Source organism: Oryzias melastigma, linkage group LG18 (assembly GCF_002922805.2).
Source record: "Oryzias melastigma strain HK-1 linkage group LG18, ASM292280v2, whole genome shotgun sequence".
NCBI classification, from domain to species: Eukaryota; Metazoa; Chordata; class Actinopteri; order Beloniformes; family Adrianichthyidae; genus Oryzias; species Oryzias melastigma.
Genome location: NC_050529.1, coordinates 5800613 through 5821962, shown reverse-complemented (window position 1 = coordinate 5821962; position 21350 = coordinate 5800613). Strand labels below are relative to the sequence as shown.

At 38.4% G+C, this 21350-nt stretch overlaps 1 protein-coding gene and 1 long non-coding RNA gene across 5 annotated transcripts in view; one reads left to right on the top strand and one right to left on the bottom strand.

Annotated features, from left to right (window-relative positions):
* Window positions 1-21350, bottom strand: part of dysf (dysferlin, limb girdle muscular dystrophy 2B (autosomal recessive)) — an 84118-nt gene that overhangs the window by 61916 nt on the left and 852 nt on the right. For 3 of the 4 annotated variants that reach the window (XM_036216572.1, XM_036216574.1, XM_036216573.1), the window contains exons 2-21: window positions 12464-12519; window positions 11946-12037; window positions 10294-10399; window positions 9224-9347; window positions 8895-9151; window positions 8651-8779; window positions 8515-8577; window positions 8177-8227; window positions 8064-8094; window positions 7874-7989; window positions 6240-6366; window positions 6064-6167; window positions 5885-5953; window positions 5746-5789; window positions 5450-5532; window positions 2974-3006; window positions 2692-2807; window positions 1908-2021; window positions 1658-1835; window positions 1379-1503 (exon numbers count right to left, since the gene is read on the bottom strand). In XM_036216572.1, the coding sequence (XP_036072465.1) occupies window positions 1379-1503; window positions 1658-1835; window positions 1908-2021; window positions 2692-2807; window positions 2974-3006; window positions 5450-5532; window positions 5746-5789; window positions 5885-5953; window positions 6064-6167; window positions 6240-6366; window positions 7874-7989; window positions 8064-8094; window positions 8177-8227; window positions 8515-8577; window positions 8651-8779; window positions 8895-9151; window positions 9224-9347; window positions 10294-10399; window positions 11946-12037; window positions 12464-12519 (2018 nt within the window). Of the gene's footprint in view, window positions 1-1378; window positions 1504-1657; window positions 1836-1907; window positions 2022-2691; window positions 2808-2973; window positions 3007-5449; window positions 5533-5745; window positions 5790-5884; window positions 5954-6063; window positions 6168-6239; window positions 6367-7873; window positions 7990-8063; window positions 8095-8176; window positions 8228-8514; window positions 8578-8650; window positions 8780-8894; window positions 9152-9223; window positions 9348-10293; window positions 10400-11945; window positions 12038-12463; window positions 12520-18800; window positions 19112-21350 lie in introns of those variants that run through there. The other variant, XM_036216575.1, reaches the window with a different exon arrangement.
* Window positions 1761-10461, top strand: LOC112155837. Its single transcript, XR_002920855.2, has 3 exons — window positions 1761-1837; window positions 1923-2003; window positions 10324-10461. It is a non-coding gene; the product is annotated as an uncharacterized LOC112155837 (long non-coding RNA).

Genomic DNA, 21350 nt, shown 5'->3' with positions numbered 1-21350 from the left:
AGTAGGGCTGTAATGAGTATCCGGGTCCTCGGGTTTTCGCGCTTTTTAGGATATTCGCGACGTCCAAGATCGCTGATTCACGATCTTTATATAAGTAGTAAATTGTAGTAAACTATGATCAAAATATCATCTTGAGACGATGTATTTTTGCTTTGAATCCAGATTAATGTCGGATTTTAAATTTACCAACTAAAACAAAGCCGAAATAGCCGCGGTACTTAAAACGGAAGTAAGCACATTTTCGTGACTGAGAAGCTTCCGGTTTTCAGAGTAAAACTAGCGAGAGCTTTTTCTGTTCAGGAACTTAGACTGAAGTTCCGTTCACAGGCATAACTTCTGAAAAAATGAATTAGCTTTAACATCAGAGCTTTAGCTTCAGTGTTTACATTATTTTGGTTATAATAACTCTTCAACATTTGACGCAATTAATGAAACTCCATCTTATTATGAAGAAACGCAGCCTCGCTGCTGAAGGGTGGATGTAATCAACCTGAATCAGCACATTCTGCTGCGAAAAAAACTAAAATCTTTTTTTATACAGGCTCTGCAACAATATGTGATGCTTAGAAAGTAAAATATTGAAGAACTTTGAGGACAGAAAACAGTGAAGAACATTTTCAGGTTTTGCTGTTAAATGATCCAAAACAGCAGTGATTTGTATCCTGTCTATGTTTTACTGCTGAACCAGAAGATTGATAAAAAAAAAAAAGTTTAAAATGACTAAATGCATTTTTACCTGAATCTTTGTGTTTTTTTTAATCAGTTTTGTTCGTTCTGATCTCCTGTTCTAAATAAAGGTATAGATGATGATTAAATACAAGTCATTTAAATTTTTAATTGATCCAGTAAATAGACAAACACATAAACATTAAAATAAAAAGTAAGAATCGTGGTTCGATTCCTGAATCGAATCGGATCGCCACCTAAGCAATGATCCACCGCCCTAATAGCTAGCATGGTGCTAAAATATTAGCTAAACCTTAATAAATGCCAAAATGCTGTAGAATGATGTTATAACTTCAACTTATAACAACAGTCCAACTTCATATAATATAAAGTAACGACTAATTGACTTTTAACTTAGTCTTTAACTATTTTAATAGTCGATTAGTCGACTAATCGTGGCATCCCGACCAAGTTTTGCTGTAAAATAATTGCTCTCACTTTGTAACCACTGACATCTGACCTTTAATTTATATGCTATCGCTAGTGTAAGTTTTGTGTGTAGCCTTTTCTAATCATATATTTTATGTCTTTTTTATCTCGTGTTCTTTAACTGTATGACTGATATCCTGAATGAATGATATTCCGCTGATTGAGGCCTTGACTGTGTCCTGGAACCAGCTGGGTGGATGTGGGGTTCTGGAGGAGCACCCACCAGCCTGTCTATGATAGCTTGGAGCATGTTGAGAGCCTCAATCCTCGGCCTGATATCTTCCCACTCTGAGGACAGGACCACCACTGGCTTGATGTTCCCCCAGGGGAGATAGTAGTAGTGGCAACCTGGAAGAATCATCAGAGGTTTGGACCAACCCTGTATGTATTCTCCTGACTATTTTTAAACCTATCTACGGAGAAAACTAGTTTTTGTTTTCAGGTGAATCTAATAATAAAATCAATTTATCTGTTTGGTAAATTGATTTGAGAAGTAACTTACCATCAAAAACAGCCCGACTGAACTGCGTGGTGGAGGCCAGAGGAAGGCAGCTGTAGTCAAACTTGTTGCCATAGTTACCGATGCTGACCTCAAACTGGATGGCGTCGTCGACATCCTGAAGAAGCGTGGCCGAGTAAAAGGCTACGAAGAGCGAGAACTTCCTCTTCCTCAGAAACTTCTGTGAGACGAAAGATTGAAAGATGCTCGGTCCGTGCTGCCTTCAGGTGAACATCGCTGTCTTTTCTCTCACCTCCACCACAAGCAGATCATCTGAGGGGATGTCCTCGGTTCTGTGCTCCGGCTTTTCCAGCAGCTTTGTGGTCAGCTCCACTAAAACTCTCCCCCGGTAGGCCACGCCCTCTCCCTTTAGACATACATCAAAAGGGAAATCACTACCAGTGTTTTTATATATTTTCAATTTTCATTTAAAGTATCAAAATAAATATTTTTAAAATAATCAAAAAGGTGATAGATTAGGGATACATTTGCTATAGTACATTTTTTAAAAGACTCTGGAAGTGTAAGTTATCTTGTAGAACTAAAAAAAAAATTTTTTTCTTGACATTTGGAGTGGAAAGAAGCAAAGCTGTCATCTTTGACTAAATATGTATGCAAATTTTTATCTATGGGTATGCTGCTAGGACCAAGTCATAGTAAACACAAGGGTCAGTAAGGGGCCAGAACTCAACCCTTTTCTAAAACCAGCTGCCAGAAAGTTAACATAATAAATTCAGCGCTTAGTGATGATCTTGTGGTTGTCGTTTCATTTAACATCCAACAAACTGTTTTTCTACTGATCTCCAAATAAAGTCAAGTCCTTTATCTCAAAACAAGAGATATTATGTCGTTATTCTCAAAAAACATTTTGAATTTGTTTTCTTGAGATAGTAACTTCCGTAACAAAGTCACCAAAACAGATCAGATGGGTTCTGAACTCAAACCCCAAATGATTGGAGGTCATATTATTTCAGATGTCTATCACGATGACCAGAGTTCACCAAATGGACAGTAAAAAAATTCAAAGTTGAGGTTACTTTTCCGAGGTTTAGAGCCTCGTGTGGGTCGTGGAAGGTGGTGAACTCTCTCGGGCTTCCGTACAGGTTGACGAAACACGGACCGAACGTCGGCAGGAAACCGAGGCTGTCGTCAACTGGAACGACAGGAAAAACGGTTAGCTTAAACGTCGTGACGCTAGCAATACGAACTAAAATAAAGATTTGTTTTATTCCAAAATTGTGCATCATGATTAAAGTAGAGTAGAGTTAAAATGGATTGATTTGAAAAAAAAAATGTTGCAGAGAAAAAGGTGGACATACTGCCAGAGTGGACTGTCCGAGGAGTCAAGTCATCTGGATGATAGAGAGGGAGGATCGTTAAGTAAATGTTTGTTAAAAAATGTAAGAAAACAAGAGTTTTTTTTTTATTTAGGGTGGCACAAACTCAGTCAAAAGCACAGCAACGGCAAGTCCAGCAGAACACTTGAACGCAACACCATTCAGCTGGTTAGTAAAAGGACATTAGAAGGATCCAACATCTGAATCTACTGTTACAGATGGAATTAAACTGATTTAACTTTTAAAACAAAAACCTAAAGATTTCAAAGTCACTTTGGAACCAAACTAATCCAAAGCGTCTCAAGTGTCGTGAAAGTTTTCATTCATCCAGGTTTCGTCTTGAAGTAGAGCCATAGCATCTGGACTTAAGATCGTATTTGAAACATTTCGGCGCTCATTTGAGTCCAAAACTGATGATGCCACATGGTTGAGCGGCGAAACGTTTCAAGGAAGAAGATGTTTCCTTGTTTTCTTGAGATTGACGATAAGACATCTGTATATCGTATTTGTCCTTTTCCTGAATCCACATGCTCATGAATAGATGCTACCAGAGCTGGACAGTTACAACATTTGATTTGGTTAAGACTATGAGGACAGCAAGCTGGCAAATGCAAGAAAAGTGATATCAGAAAACTCATGCATTGTGGGTAAAGACAGGATGCTCAAAAGACAGGAAGCATTAGTTAGTATCTGGAAAACAAACAAAAATAACATATGCAGGACATCTTCATTAAATCTACACAGATCTAAAACAACAAAACTTGTGTAGTTAACTTAAACATAGATTCAAACGTTATTAGCTAATAAATAAAACTATCAGATAGAACTATCTGCTTTCTATTTCAGCCGTTAGCTTGTTCTTTTCAACAGCGGCAGCTACATTCCAACTTTTAGTATCTATTGTTTTGTTGCTGTGTGGAAAGAAAAGGTCACTTCACAACAGAAAGGATCAAAGACTGTTAAAGAATAATTATTTTAACATGTGGGAGTCATCATAGTGAACTCATACGGTGACCTCACTGCTGTCTCACTGGAACAATAAACATGCAACATCCACCAATCAAAGCATACAAAGACACAAGATCCACCAACTATAAAACACAAGATCCTCCAATCACAGAACACAACATCCACCAACTACAAAACACAAAATTCACCAATCACAGAATACGAAAATACGTTTACTAATCCCAACACACAAAAACACAAGATTCATCAACCATAAACACAATAACACAAGATCCACCAATCACAGCACACAATTACACAAGATCCACCAATCAAAGCATACAAAGACACAAGAATCATCCATCCATCCATCCATCTTCTTAACCGCTTCTTCCCTTTCGGGGTCGCGGGGGCGCCGGAGCCTATCCCGGCTACTGAAGGGCGAAGGCGGGGGACACAAGAATCACCAATCACAAAACACAACATCCACCAAATACAAAACACAAAATCCACCAATCACAGAACACAAAAATACGTTTACTAATCCCAAAACACAAAAACACAAGATTCATCAACCATAAACACAATAACAGAAGGTCCACCAATTATGGAACACAAAGGCACAAGATCTACCAATCACAGCTCACAGTTACACAAGATCCACCAATCACAGCACACAGTTACACAAGGTCCATCACTCATAGAACACAAAAATACATTTACTAATCCCAACACACAAAAACACAAAATTCACCAACCATAAACCGAAAGACACAAGATCCACCAATCACTGCACACAATAACACAAGATCCACCAATCACAGCACACAGTTACACAACATCCACCAATCATAGAACACAAAGGCACAAGATTCACCAATCAAAGAACACAAAGACACAAAATCTGGAAGACACAGCACACAATTGCACAAGATCCACCAATCACAGCACACAATAACAAGACCCGCCAATCACAGCACACATGTACACACGATCCATCAATCATAGAACACAAAGGCACAAGATTCACCAATCAAAGAACACAAAGACACAAGATCTGGAAGACACAGCACACAATTACACAAGATCCACCAATCACAGCACAAAATGAGTAAGATCCACTAATCAAAGAACACAAAGACACAAAATCCACACCGCAAACAAAGACATGACCACTAAAGTGTTGTTGCAGAGATTCTAATTCTGGACAAATGTGAACCTTTTCTACCATAACCCCACTGAATTGGTATGAATTGCACAATGAACCAATTTACAAAAGGTTCAGACCCGTAGAATCCCTAAATCTGGTTTTCGTCTCGTTCAGTAATCAGTTTGGTTATCGACAGAAAGTCCTAAAGGGATTTCTAAAGAAAACTCAAACATTATTTGCTCTGAAGAAACAAAGTTAAAGACAAAAGCTCCAACCAATCTAGAACTGGGTCAAACACTTGGGTGGAGTCGTGCCCACGTTGGTCTGAATCAGTCAAGTCCAGTCCAGTTTTATACTTACCATCGATTTCTCCTCCGGGTGCAGAAATCTTTGACATACAAAGGTGGGATGTGCCAATGACATCGTTGTGACTGGCTCTATCCCTTGTTAAAAAAAGAGGAAAATCCCAAATATTTAATTAATGTTTTAATGCCAATCCATTAAAAAAAAGCTAAAATGAACTATTCCAAACACAATTTTGACCCTTTAACATGCTTTTAACTTTTAGCAAAGACAGATAATAAGGACTGTATGCAATTAATAGATGTAGCTGATTTTAATAAAGAAAAGAACATATTGTATGTGTTAGGATTCACCAGTCGACAATTCTGATTCTCATCTTCTCACACATAGAGGGAAACTGGAATAAAAAGAAAGAGAGAACATCATTTTTTATAATAATAATAATAATAACAGGTAAATGTTGTTGTTGGTGGAACAAACGGTGTCCCTCACTCTTATCGGGATGGTCAGGCTCTGGTTCCACTGTGGATTGGCATTTTTCTCCAGGATTTTAGTACAGACCTGAAACACATTTATAGACAACTGTTAGAATTTTTGGGTTGCATACTACATTTCTAACTCTTAGCATAAATAGCTAACTTTTTGGTACATTTTCTAAAGGTAACACAAACCGTTTTGCCAGCAAAGTGGAGTTCCACCATTGGGTCAACAAGGTTCTTTCTGTTGCTATCAAACCCAAGGATCTGCCTCATTCCGTCCATAATCGCGTCGTCCACTGCACAAACCTCAAAATTATCTTCATTTTCAGTTCTGAAAAAGGCTGTCTAAAAACACATTCGACTCTCACTTTGTGGTAGGTCTTCAGCTCTGAAAATCCTCACTGTGAACACGGCTCCTCTCAGGGAAAGACCGGCCGGCCGGAGCAGGTTCCCCTCTATGTCCTCCTTTTCCTCCACGCACTCACGTTTATCAGCCTGGAAGGCAAATCAGAGCTCTAAATGATAACATTTTCAAAATCTGTAGAAGAATTTTCCATCAATTGCAGTTGTTTGCGCTAAAATGTGCATGCTGACAAGCTAACATGCTAGCTAACATACACCATCCCTTTAAAACCGTGTTGAAAAACAAATTCCAAAATATTCACAGGCTACTGAGTTTATTCCTCAGAGGAAGACCAAAAAGTGTATTACAGTGCATAAAAAGTCCCAAACAATTTAATTATTAAATAGGAAAGGTGATTCTCTTTTGTTAGCATATGCCAAGAGTGTTAGCGTCCTGCTAAAAAAAGATGTGTGCAAAAGTATCTGCCTCTGCACTAATGTTTATCAGGCTGGAAAGCAAATCAGAGCTCTTAATGATAATTTTTTAAAAATCCGTTGAAGAATTTCCCATCAGTTGCAGTTGTTTGCCCTCAAATTAGCACGTTGACAAGCTAACAGACAAACACTTAAAAAGCTTGTTGTAAAACAAATTCTAACATTTTCAAAGGTTACTGAGATCATTCCTCAGGTGAAGAACAAGAAGTGTATTACATAGCATAAAAAGACCCAAACAATTTAGTTATTAAATAGGAAAGGGGATTATTTTTTGTTAGCATATGCTATGAGCGTTAGCGTCCTGCTAAAAAAGATTTGTACAAGTGTCTGCCTCTCCCTACTTTTATCAGGCTGGAAAGTAAATCAGAGCTCTTAATGATCATTTTTTTTAATCCTTTGAAGAATTTCCCATCAATTGCAGTTGTTTGCTCTCAAATTAGCATGTTGACTAGCTAACATGCTAGCTAACATACAATTAAAATGCTTGTCGAAAAAGAAATTCCAAAATATTTATAGGCTACTGAGTTCATTCCTCTGAGAAAGAGCCAAAAAGTGTATCACATAGCATAAAAAGTCCCAAACAATTTAATTATTAAATAGGAAAGGGGATTATTTTGTGCTAGCATATGCTATAAGAGTTAGCATCCGGCTAAAAAAGATTAGTGCAAAAGTGTCTGCATCTGCACTACCCTACATACTGACGTTATTAGCACATCAAAGTTCCTAATGATGTTTTAAAATCCATTGAGGAATTTTCCATTAATTGCAGTTGTTTGCGGTCAAATTAGCATGTTACTAGCAAACATGCTAGCTAACATACACTTAATATGGTTTTCGAAAAACAAATTCCAAAACATTCTTGGGCATGAGCTTATTCCTCAGAAGAAGGCACAAAAAATGTATTCCATAGCATAAAAAGTCCCAAACAATTAAGTTATTAGATAGGAAATTGGATTCTTTTCTGTTGGCATTTTCCATTAGCACTAGCTTCCCATTATAAAGGATTTGTGTGAAAGTGTCTGCCTTTGCACTGGTCATAGTTAGGCTCAAAGCTAGCATGTATTTCAATGACTTTGTTGTTTCAGTTGTTAGAGAGTTTCCCAGAATAGCAGCAGGACAAGTGCTAAACTTGTGCTTTTTGTTGCCGTGTATCAGTAACACTCACCGGTGGCTCATCTCCAGCCGCTAAGACAAACAGGCTGACCTTCAGGTAACCTTTGACCCCAGAAGAGAGGTCGTCGGAGTCAGACAGCAACAGCCATTTCCTCAAGAAACAGTGTCCTGTGGGCAGAGGCAGACAAGGATCTAAGAGAGTTCATTGAAGGAGAGAGACTACCTTATGGAAAAACTCTCACTGTGCTCGTTGTAAACGGTTCCCACATCCACCTGCAGACGACAAATGAGGGACTTTAGCTTTTGTACAACATCTTGAAATCTATTTTAGCTAAAGTTACAGCATCAAAGGTACCTTGAATTCACCAATTACAGCATCAGTCCTTAGTGAGCGAGAATCGCACACCTGTTGCACAAAGGAGGAAGAACGAAAGTCTCAATAAGTTTAGGCAGACACTACAGATAGTTGTCAGCATGGCCTTCCAATCCTGGTCCTCAAGACCTCCCACACTATCCTGCTTGGTTCTGAGTAGCTAAACCAGGTGTTTCTGCATCCTGATTGAATGAAGATACTTGATCAAGAGCAAGAAGTGTGGAGAAAGCTTGAGAACTACCAGGGTGGTAGATCTTGAGCATCAGGATTGGGCATCCTTGGTTTACCCTCCTAAAAGAAGAATCTAAAGTTGAACTCACCGTGATAAAAATTGGTTCATCAAACAATTCTGACGGCGTCTCAAAGAAGTTCATGAAAAAAGTCTGAGGAACAACAGCAAAGGGAAGATCAAGAAGAGACAACAACACAAATACATATGAACAAACAAAAACGTACCTCATCAAAGACCGGGTTGTTGCCTTTTCTGATGCGGGTCCTCTTGGTTTGTCCGGCTACTGCTACCTTGACGACAGGCTTGATGTTGATGCCCGGCAACTGCCGCGCCTCAATGACACGCACGCGAACCTGGGGAGGATGAAGCCAAGACAACTGCATAAACGGTAGTGGTTTTCATTGGGGATCGAATAGAGTTTATGGGACAAACTTTAAGGGAATTTGATGGAAATATGAGAAGTCACACCTGTAAGTCCTGGTTTTTGTTGGGCAGCTGTTTGGATTGCCCCCCGGCTCCTCTCTTCCTCTTTTTCAGCCCTCCATGGGTGTTGTAGGATTGAGGCGAGCGCTTCGGTGTCTGGGTGGTGGGGGACTCCTGGTCAGCAGGGACCTGAGGACCAACGATCACCATGGAGCGCCCGTCGTCTCCTCCCTGATCCTCCGGGGGGTCCACCATGATCATGCTCTCTGTGTCCTCCTCCCCCAAAGTATCCAGGGATATCACTGCTCAGATTGACCCGGATTTAAAGTTTGGCATTCAACCGCATTGATTTGAACTCTGATGATTGAACTTACTGGTGACAGTGTCCATCTCCTGGTTGGGGTTGTTGTGAAGCTGCGGTTCTGGCTGGTTAGGGGGTTGATAGATCGGAGCTGCTCCTGGAGGAGGGATGTAGGAAACCTGCAGGGTCAGAGTGGCCTGGTGGAGACAGAGATTACAGTGAGATAGAACCCAAAAAGAAGAAAAATGTGTCTTATAAGGGTACTTTTGGACGATTACAACAGCAACGAATGAAATGTCATCACAAGGAAAACAAAAGAGGATTTAGGCAAGTTTATTTTTTCGTTTAAAATGTAATATTCTGAATCTTTCTGTACTTATCCTGCTAGTTATTAGCATTTGACACATATGTGTATAATGTACAACTGACATTAGATTATGGACATTGTTGTATTAGGTTGATTCAGTCAAATTTATTTGAAACATTTTAGTTTGATGATGTAAATGAACCTATTCCAGACTCCGGTGTACCCCAGGGCTCTGTGCTCGGTCTCATACTTTTCTATTTTACCCTTATTTTTTTAAATAAAGTTACACTATTGATTTGAGTCATTGACAGAGCAGTGATTTTTACTGTTTTGCTGATGATACTCAGCCAGACACAAGTCACCAAAACAGGCAACAACAATGCAAAGTAGAGCGGTAGACATTTTATTGGAATACGGAAGGTTCCCATCGTGCCTGCTCACCAAAATTCATCCCCTACCCCTTTGGCTTCTCCCTATTGCTCTAATCGTAGGGTCATTTGAAGCTGTCCAAACTGGCTTTTTTAAGGGAAAACTGTCGTGACTTAAGGCTGGGTATGTGTCTGCCAGTAGGCAACTAGAGCTGTGAATTAATACCTAGGTAGCTACACATAAATGTACGGTTTCCTCATCTGTCCTCAGGCCACAAAAATCAAAGTCAATTCATTGACATCCAAACACTTCTGAGAGTTTTTATTTTGGAACTTTTGGCTTAAAACACATAAGTGATCATCTTTAGGGGAATTAGCAACATCTATTGATTGAAACAGTGAACAGAACATGTGATTTCATCATTATTGGTTTGAAGTGCAGTGTGACAGAGCTCACACAGAGCTCACCCCTGTGTTGTTCTTCTTGGTGTCCAACAGGGAAACCGTGAAGGAAGCAGCCAAGTTTGGAGAATTGAGGACATCTCTGAGGTTTAGCCGACACTCTCCCAAAAACCTGCACCAACAAGAGAAGCAAATGTCTCAGTGGATTTACTTTACGAAGTTTTTCTCTTCCCCAGTACGAACCGTTGAGATGAGGGTCAATTTCTGTACCATGTTGTCTGCTAAAAATGTGTCTTAAAGTCTTGAAACCAAAGCAGACTCTGGATAAATGTAAAGAAAGTTGGTGTCACTGGACCTTCCTTGTGTTCTCCAGTTTGTATATCTATGACCATCGTGATCTGGTCAACGGTCGATTACAATCAAGCAGATCAATTACGAAATATGGGAAACCAGCACCAGAGAAGGAAGGAATCGGACCTTTGGATTCCCCTTGAACGAATCAGACTGCAATGACAGCAGAATGTGGGAGGAGAAGAGGCGGAGCTTAAGAGATAACATCCATCCTTCTCTACCAAATCTCCTCCTTTAATAACTACATTTTTTTTACTTTTTTGTCAGAATGTTACCATGTATTGTTCTTTATCAAAACATTTTGAGATTTGTGTTTGTTTATTAGGTGCATCTACCACTTTCTTTAAGAAGGAACTTAAAAAACGAGTCCTGATGAACTCTTAATAACTGGTTCTGCTATCCCAGATGAATGAGCTTTCACGGAAATACATGAAGTTCCCGCCTTTGGACCAGGCTTGTTGGACAACATGTAAGGTTAAGTAGCGCTCTGGTCTGGTTCTGTCTGGTGGTACCGGGAGCAGCTGATGATAAATGGAGGGTTTAATCAGTCTGCACATCTGCTGGAGAACGGGTGGAAACACTGATGAAATAGAACCACAATGAGAGGATGACCTGATCCTGTCACGCCGCCCCTTCCTCCCTTGGAGCGCTGCGGCGTTTTTGACAGTTTGATGGAGTGAAACATTCCAAAAATAACTGAGGAAAAGGGGCGGCGTTCCACAGCGCCGACCTGGGTTCAGTCCGGTTTGTTCAATGTGTCCAAACCTGACAATGGCGCGGCCCTTATCAGAGTTCCTGTTCCGCGAGGAATTATTCCTATGAATGTCTACGCACTTGGTCTGATAACAGCTCACATAACTGGTGGAGAACTGTGGGAGGTTCTTTATTTACCAAAATATAGAATGACAGAAACTTAAGATATCTAGAACTGTTTTAGAATATTCTTGAAAGTTTTTAGTTTTACATTTTGAGTGAAAATCAAATGTACAAATACAGAAAACCATACAAACTGTAAATTAGCAGGTAAAAAATTCAAATCTTTTGCTCTTAACTGCAAAAAAATAGCTGCCTCACAGCTTCACAAAAACACTTTTATGTCCAAATAAACTCCATAGTTTTTCAAAAAATTGTAAAATGTTTTAAATTAGCAAAGAACGGGATATTTCAAATGACTTAAGAACTGAACCCAAAGAAATTGAATCAAATCCAAGTGATTTAAAACAAATTGAACTGAACTAATTCAAGCAAATTTAATTTGAATTTAATTAAATAAACCTAAATTGGACTGAACTGAATTGAATAGAAAAGAATGACACAGTAAGTGAAGGTGAAACAGCACAGGTATATACATATGCTTTCTTGTTTACCTGTTCCGTCCCATCTTCTCATGATCTTTGACAACACAATGGATCTCAGCTCCAAAATCCAGAGGAACTCCTTTGAGATCCCATTCAAAGCCCTGACACAGAAAATTCACAGGTGAGCAGAAAATTCAAAACAGCCTCAGAAAAGCTGTAAATTCTCTGTGGAACTACAACCGATCGAAATGCAATTTTGTGACACTTCTCTAGTTTCTACACAGCTGTGAAAATAAGTACTCAGAGCTCATTTTCACGGGTTAACATGAAAACCTTTGTGAAAAGTGTTAAATGTTCTATTAGGATGAATATTGTTTAAATCATGTTTGTCTGTTTCTTTAAACACAAACATTTTATGTTTGTGGCGTTCCACAGGGTTCTAGACCTGAACCACTGGTGTGTCCATGAGTCTTAAAGGAAATTACAAATCATAATATTGTTTTGCTTTTTTTTGGAGCGAATGACTTTTTATGGTACAATTTCCCCACATACATAAACAAAACACAATGATTATTGGAAGAACTCACCTCATTCCAAACAGGATTAGGGTTATTTTTGATTATCCTTGTCTTTTTCTTTGACCCTAAAGCAGAAAAATAACAATAATGTTATCAACTGATCGACCTGGTTTCAGTATTACACAAGTACGCAGGTACTGGTTTCACTATTACATTATGTAATGTAAATTATGTAATTATGTAAACATTTAAAGGAGATATTTATTAAGTTCTTGTAGTCTGTACGATTGTTTCAATTTTTTTTTATTATACATTTTTGCCATCAGACTGAATTTAGCTGATTTGAACCTTAGAAAGAACAGTAAACCATTTTCATAAGGACTACCAGGATCTGAAACTGTAAGAAAAAAGGCCCACAGAAGCTGGAAAAGGACATACAATCTTGTCGACCGTGATGACAATCGCCCACAGTATGGATTTTGGGCGCGACTGTTATTATCTTTCAGTGGCTTCCTGTAACATAAAGTTCTGAGCTCTTCTGAGCTGTGAACATTTCCTGTTAGCAGGCAACTGAGATAAGAAGTGGAAAGTGAGACATGAGGATAAACTGAATAAACATGCGGCTGTTCGAGCTGTCGGACCGCAAACGGTGGTCGCTCATTTTCTGTTTCGCTTTCCGTCAAAGGGAGGAATTGATCCAATTACGAACTGATTTTGGTCTGCTGAGGTTGATAGGAGAATAAAGTTTGATGAGTTTCAAGGCAAGGCGTAGTCAAAAAACAGGCTGAGGTCAAGGAGGCAGGCAGGAGTCAGAACATGAAGAGACACGCATTGGAATGAATGCTCAGAGTGTATGCAAGACAAACAAGACTTCGCAATGAAGTTGAATGCCAGACTAAATACTGAGGAGGTGATGAGAAAACAGAGTCTTGAAGGAAGGCAGATGGAAGTGGTTAGAATTCAGGTGAGTGCTCCCTCTGGTGGTTGGAAGAGGAAGGACCAGGTTGAACCATGAAAGGTACCGCATCCGGTACCGCGTTAAACAAAACACCCAGAACCTTGATTTAATTGGAACAGTCAGCACATTGAAAAAAGTTGGGGACACCAAAAAGTGGGGTCCTTAACCAATCGTTGGGGATGAGAATGTGGTGACCAAGTAGACCCACTAAGGTCATTGAAGTTTGTGTAAAGACTTTAGTCACAACTGCCTTTTACTGGTTGGCAAGGGGGAAAAATAGTCAAGCCTGTAAAGAGGACGCACAAAATATCTAGGTCGTAGACCGCTTAGTGAACCTGTAAAGTGAAAATGTTTGTGCATACTTTTTTCTATGGGCATGCTGCGGGCGACAGTTCTTGGCAAACACCTATACGATCCATAAGGGTAAGTAGGGGTGTAGTAGGTGAGATGCAGATGTGTCGTACAGATTTTTCCTCTTTTCAACCCACTCACGTTAGACAGTCAGAGTGTAGACATCCTACAGGTGTCCTACGGCCACTAATATACCACCTGTACACCCAATACATACGGAAGTCAGTAAGGTACTAGGACAAGAAGCATCAGTAGACAGCATCACCATAAGTCTTAACTTACATTATCCTGATCAGAGCTTCATGACACACTTACCAAACACACGACAATGGTCCATTCTATTTTCATGACACCCCTTGAGGCGGTCATACAAGCCTCAAAGGAACTGTGGCTCTTGTCTATGACCCTCCACGGGCCACGACCAACTGAAAATATGAGGAAACTCCTCGAAAAAGTGCATGTGACTAAGGCTTTACTATAATACTTGAAAGCTGCATGTCATTGTGGTGTACAGACTGCATGTTGACAAAATACAGAGTTGTGTAACTCTGACAAAGATGCAAGGTACCATCTCCAACTGCTACTTCAAGATTAGCAAGCAAGCGGTTCATGTCAAAACCTGCTAATTTTATTATTTTTTAACCATCAATCCATCCATTTCAGGGTTGCTGGAGCCTATCCCAGTTACTATTGGTCCTACTATGCTAGCTTGGGTTCTCCATCGTTAATGTTTTTGCTGCATTCACTCCTAACACGCAGACATCTACACCTTATTCCTTCCCTCCTACAGTTTCTCCAAACAACACAAACGTTGTTCGGCTTCCTGTTTTTCCCAACGCACTTATCATTAACGTTGAACCACAAACACTTCAAATATCCACACACAGGAATACCTACGTAAGTGCACCTCCGTTCCTGGAGGATATCTCCAAAACATCTCCACCCTTCCACACATGGGTCAGGGGGGTGATGTGTTTGTGTGTGAATGCAGCTCAGACTGGTATATGGGAAGTGGCAGCGCTTTGGCTTCATGAGCTGAGAATAGAATGGATGGTGGGTGACAGGACTGTGAAGTACGTATGGGAAACCTAACTTTAGACCTCCAGTATGTGTGTTTGTGTGTCTGCAATGGTAACAGGGCTATTTAACCTCAGAGGAACCCAGAGTTCTCTGATATAACCTTCATTAGTCACAGAAGATCCTATTTCCAGCAGCTATTGTTAGTCCAGGCCTGAAATAAGGCGTTCAGTTGATTATTTTGCTTCCAGGTTTTAACAGAGAGCAACACTTCATATAAAAACAACTTGGTTAGGAATCGTCCAATCCACACAAGCAAAAAAACTTAAAATTAAACAAGAAAATGATTTAATCATCAGCAAAATATATATCCAAATGTACGGAGATGTTTCATTGACTTAAGCAATCTTGATTTTATTTATTTACTCAATAACTCCTAAAGATTTAGCTATATTAGCCCCATCTTAGCAATACTTTCTATTATTGATCCTCGTATCTGTTTTCCTAAGAAAATTATAATCCTTTTTTCATTGAAAGATTTTTTAGCATCTTTTCGAACATTGTTTGTGTCAATTTAAAATATCCTTCTATATTAATTTTTATTGTAAATGGTTCCCAGTGTTTTTTTGTTCAAGATTATGAGTTTTTTTGCTAAAATCAAATACCATGTGTCCTTTTTACTACGTATTTTTTGTAGAGCCACAAGACAATGTTAAAACTTCACCTTTGGCGCAGAAGTTAATGTAGCTAATTTCCCAGCATGCCTTTGTTTACACTCTCTCCTGCTAGCGACAAGCACCTCCAAAGGTCAAGCTAACATTAGCCTAGCAAAAAAAATATCGGGGGTATGGCAGCTCAGAGGAGGATTCACAGTGAAGAAAAAATGATTTAGTCAGCCACTAATTGGGAAAATCCAGATCTACTCTAGAGGAGATCGGGATGGAGGAATGGACCAAAATACCAGAAACAGTTTGACTGCCGTCATTTCCAACAAAAAGTATATAACAAAGTTGAGTTATACTTTTGTTATTGACCAAATACTTATTTTCCACAAAAATTTACAAATAAATTATTAAAAAATTATACCATGTGATTTTCTGGATTTCCTTTCTCATTTTGTCTCTCATAGTTGAGGTATACCTATTATGAAAATTACTTTTCACATATACGTGACATTTTAGTGACTTTGTAAATTACTTTTTTCCCCTCCTGTATTTGTCTGTAAGTGGAGGTTTTAGAACTGGAGCGGAGAAAGTGAGACTTTGGTCGTACCTGTGAACATTTTCAAACATCTAGTTTGATCCAACGCCGTTTGAACAAAGAAATACTCTGACACCCAGTTTTAATAATAAATTATTTTATACCTGTCCTACATTATGAGAAAAATGCCTCAAAAAGATGATAAAAAAGTCATTTTAATTTGAGTGAGTCTTTAAAGAAAATATTTTCACCCAAATCTATTGTGAATTTGACAAGCAAAGAAGATCTTTGAAAAAAGAATATTTTCATCAAAAAACAAATCTGCATAATTTCTCAAAAGTCACTATAATTATTTATAAATAAATAAATAAAAAGTGATATTAATATCTTTAGCAGTTATATTGAGTTTATTATTTTTAAGCCATCAATCTTTCCCAATGGAACCTATTTTAGGTTCCAGCTGAGTTAAGATGGTCGTACAAGCATGTCTGATGGCACCAGGAAACTGTTCAGACAAAAGCAGGAAGCTGAGAGCACAGCTCACCTCATTAAGAAGGAACACGCTGACTTGAGGAGAGTCAAAGAAAATAAACATCGGAATAAACAACACCTCTGTAGAAAAGCAAGACGGGCAGCAAAATGTTTTACTTTCCAAAAAATTTGAAATGATTCTGGAGAAAAAATTTTCATAATGATAGTATAAAAGTCAAATAAATAATAAAAATAGAGAGCTGACAAAAAAATGCAAAAAAGTTATAAACACATCTCTTTAAAAAAATGAAACTCTTTTAGGACATTCAATGTAGGTCAGAGTACAGTAAAATCAAAAAGTGACCTGTTCAATGAAAGAGGGAAAAAAATAGAACCAATTTGTAGATCTACATAAACAGACTTTTACACCTTAAGATATGTACTTCAACTTAAACGAATACAACTACCCTGTATTTATTACACTCCCCCCCCCTTTTTGTTGTTGTATATATATATTTTTAATTAATTTATTTAGTATTATTATTATTTTTTCTATATTATTCAACAGCTGTGCCTGTTTTTTCAAGTACACATTGTCTTTTAGGTTGTTGGGACATTTACTTTCGAGGTAAATGTGAATACTTGGAAAACACACTAAAAATGAGTTAAAAAAAACAGTAAAATGGTAAAAATTATGCCAAAAAATGTATCTATAAAAGCTAAAAAATATATAAATAATAAGTTAGTTGGAACCAGTACCCAGATTAGCCTTAAGCTAATGCCAATTAGCACCTTAGTAGTAGCTAAACTGCTAAATTTTCTTTTGCTATATACTAGGTTCAATTCAAATTATGATATAATACAACAGTTTATTAAACAGATTATAGTAAAAAAGAATTATTATTACAATAAAGTGAGTTTTACAACAAAATATCAGGAGTATTAAATTAAGAAAAAACGTGTACATTTCCAAGATTAGGACCTCAAAAAAAAAAAAAAAAAAGTGTGACGAAATTAAAGCAATCTGCTGCAGCAGACCAATTTCTCATACAACTAAATATAGTCGAACAAATGTTTATTGGTAAGTTTATAAATGTTTGGAAGCTCCTCTGTTTGATTTACGGTTTGTTAATGTTTCATTCATTGCTGGGCGGCTCGGAGGGATCTCTGCATCCCCGCTGATGAAGTCAAAGACATCCCTGCAGCTTTCACTTCCAAACATTTCTTCCTCCACGAAAGACTAGATCTTCTCCAACTTTATGACTTTAAAATTATTATTATTATTGTTCTGTTGTAATGTTTTAATGGGAAGTTAAATTTAATTTTTTGTAGTATTTCCTTATTTTTTGTATCTTTCATCTTCTGGTGTTTAGCTAGCTAACTCACTTTGGTTCCTCGTTTTATTCTTTAGTGCTTCTGTGTGCTTGTTTTATAGTTTATTTTGTGTTTTTTTTTTCTTTTGCTTTACAAATTTTTTTCGCTTTTTAATGTTAGTTGACTGTCATCTGTCACGACAACAATCCTATTTCTCTTTTTTTTGAGAATCTGCTAGCTTAGCATGTGCTGCACTGCTACAGTAGCATTATTTATTTATTTTTGGGTTATTAAAATAACCTTTCTAGTTTTTTACATGTATTTACATAGACATTGCCTTTAGGTTCCAACTTATATGCATCTCTGCACTTTTTATAACAGTGTTTTAACAAATCCTACAGGAACGACGCAAGCTAGCAAGCTAGCATGGTACTGCAGGAAAAGTTAGCCCAACACAAAATGTATTGTAAATCTAACATTTATGCTTGTTCCTTAAAAACATGTTGCCATTCATGTATTTTGTGAGGTATAACCCCCCCAAAAATTACGATAAAATAAAATAAAATCCAGAACTTAGCTTAAAAACCATGAGAAACACATAAAAGTTGAAAGATATCACTTAAATGCTTGGTTTTGAAATTCTATTGTCACATAAACAGCTATAATCCCATCACCATATACAGAAATAGAAAAAAAATCCAAAAGGAAATTATTTTGGGGAGGAATAAAAGGCCATTTAAATAAACTGTAAAGTTGATTTTGGTTTGTTTTAGGTCATAATGCAAATATTTAAATCCTCAATATCCTCAGAAATAAGATGTTTTCCCCCTGAAAAATAAATTAAATCCCTAATATTCTTATTTATGAACATGGCTGTCAATGTTTACATTTTTTAAAATTAATTGAACATTTTTATTTTTCAATTAAAACCACAAGTATTAAACACAGATTCTTGAGAATGAGTCTTAAGATAACAAAAGTGGCAAATTATGCCAGGGGTGAACAAATGTTCACAAATGAACAGAATCACATTTCCTCTCACAACTTCCTGGATTTAAAAAAATCCTCTTTGTTTCACTATTTCATAAATCTTACCTCTAAACGTGACACTGGCCAGCGGGTCGGAGTGTCTGAGGTTGTTGGCTCTCTGAAGAATGCACCGTAACATAGCTGGTATCTCAGCAGAACTGGGAAAATCCTAAAACCTGAAGAAGTCGCTCAGGAAAAGTGGGATAATGGATCCAGGGCTGACGGTGAGGTGAGCCGCGTGACCTCAGGTATGAGAGCAGCAGGAAAAATGAAAACTTCAACTCAGGAAGGATGTACTGGTCGGCAGCTGAAGTCTTCAATCGCCAAAACTGAAGCTAAGAATCCACATTTTCCTGAAACTGAAGCGTTGTCTTCCTTTCCCGACTCTCTGACACGTTTGTAGTCGAAAAGAGGACTGAACAAGTCAGGAACACCTCACATCCAGAAGGAAACATCCACATTTCCTGTGCTCTTTTCCTCTGGTGTCTCCGGATTGTTTCTCTCTGATCTGGAAACGTGTGGAGAAGCATCGTCCTCACCTCCTCCTCTGCTTTGATCTTTCAAGTTTTAAGGAAGAATAAATGTGGCAAAACTGACAGCACTTCATCTGCTTCTGTTCCCTTTTTTTAAAATCTGATTAAAATTGAAGTGTCACTTCAACTCCAGTCACTTCTCAGGACCAAAACCACCACATGGAAACATCACGGGAGACATCAAAATATAAAGTTGTTTCAGTAAAACGGCTTCAGTTTGAATTAAACAACAGTAGTGTTCAGAGATACAAGATACTGATTTTTAAATTGTTTGAACTATAATGACAATTATGTTGAAAAATCCTCTTATAAAACGGTTATGAGGTGGCGCCTCCTGCAGGCAAAAAGAGTAGCTGTAGTAGCTCCCTGCAACCTTCACACTGTGGTTTCAGCTTCAAACCACCAAACAAGATCTGGTTTTTGGATAAGTTCCAAAGAACACAAACCGATTTCCAAATCTACCCTCAACTTTCAGTGTCTTGCTTCATCTACATTATTCTTTATGTCACCAGCCAACTCATACTTTAAAATGGTAATCAGAGAAATCCTCCTGCTGCTGCAAACTTTACTGAAATGTGTGAATCAGCAGGAAGTACATCTCCACCGGACCAAAGTAGCAGTGAAAGTGTTGTAACTAATCAGCAAAATTTAAAGTTTGAATCAGTGAACTATCCCGACATGGACCTCAAAGCGTAGGACTTCCATTGGTCTTTTCTCGTTCCTTTGCCCCGCCCTGTAAAACCTGGCCAACGACTGAAGAGATCTTTAGTCATGTGGTCAGTCTGAATACAGACAAAATACAAGGTCCAGGACTCGATCCGGACCAACGGACTTTTCCCGTCTGAATATACCCTTTTTTCCTCTGGGTTCTGTAAAGACGAGTCTCTGTGAGTTCATTCACTGCAGGCGCTGCCCTACATCTCACACTGGAGACTTTTGTGTTCATGTTGTGTCATGAGTTCAGTTCAGTTTGAGAACAAAACTACTCATAAATGCTCACTTTCAGTATTCCCTCAATGGCAACATAAGAAAGATGCAGGATTGACAAAAGACGACCAGGGAAATAAAAGTTAAAGGGTTCTCAAACTGGGTGTGGTGTTGTGACTGTTTTGGCTTTTAGAAAATAAAATTGAACAAAAGATTAATACTGAAGGTCGACTGACCTTAGACTAGAACTCTATTCTGACCTGTGCTACCGACTCAACACGCAACCACCTGTGCATCAACACCTGTACGACTAAAAGGCTGGCCACAGTGCAACAAAACAGAAATATTTAGAAAACAATTCTAAAACAAACATGTACAAAAACTGTCAAATCCAATAGGAGACAAAGAACCAAAACCCTTTGCTCCTGTTGTTTGATCGTCTTTTGTTTTAGAATAAACATTGCAGAGTGGAGACATGCAGTCTGTCTGAGTTGTGGCTTTGAAAAGAACAGACTCTCCGCATGGACAAACGTAATCTTTATATGGGTGAAGAGACTCAAGTTAACCCTTTATCATCTAAACTTTAGTTCCAGTCTTGATGTTCTTTGAATTATCAGATGTTTATGCAATAATTCCAACGGATTCTAGAAATAATATTAATTCTGTAATTGGCTGAAGAGCTTTAATAGTTTAAAGAGTGTGTGTTATTTTTAACGTCGCCGGTGACAGATGCCTTAATAGAAGTAGGCGGAGCCTGCTGGCCAGACGTGTCGTCTTCTGCTTCAGTTACTTCCTTCTGTTTTTTTTGCTTCTGTGCAGTCTGCTGTGACTCCGCCCATTCTCCTGTGGATCCTGCAAAGCAGTCACAGCTGCCTGCACTTCAGTCATTAGTTTCTGTGTATTTCAGGAACTCTGCTGCAGGCCTCAGTGTTGGCTTGTTGCCTTGACCCTGTGAGTCCCCACTTAAGCCGGTATGGGCAAACACAGATGCTACCATGGAACCCGCGGACAAACCCACCAATTCAGCCCAAAGGTGAACCTTTGAAATGTTCCCTGGGACGTAGAACGCAAACGTTCACAAACACTTATAGAACACATAATTCTACATTCAAACACACATTGTCCTACAGTTGCACTTTCACTACACATGAAAGAC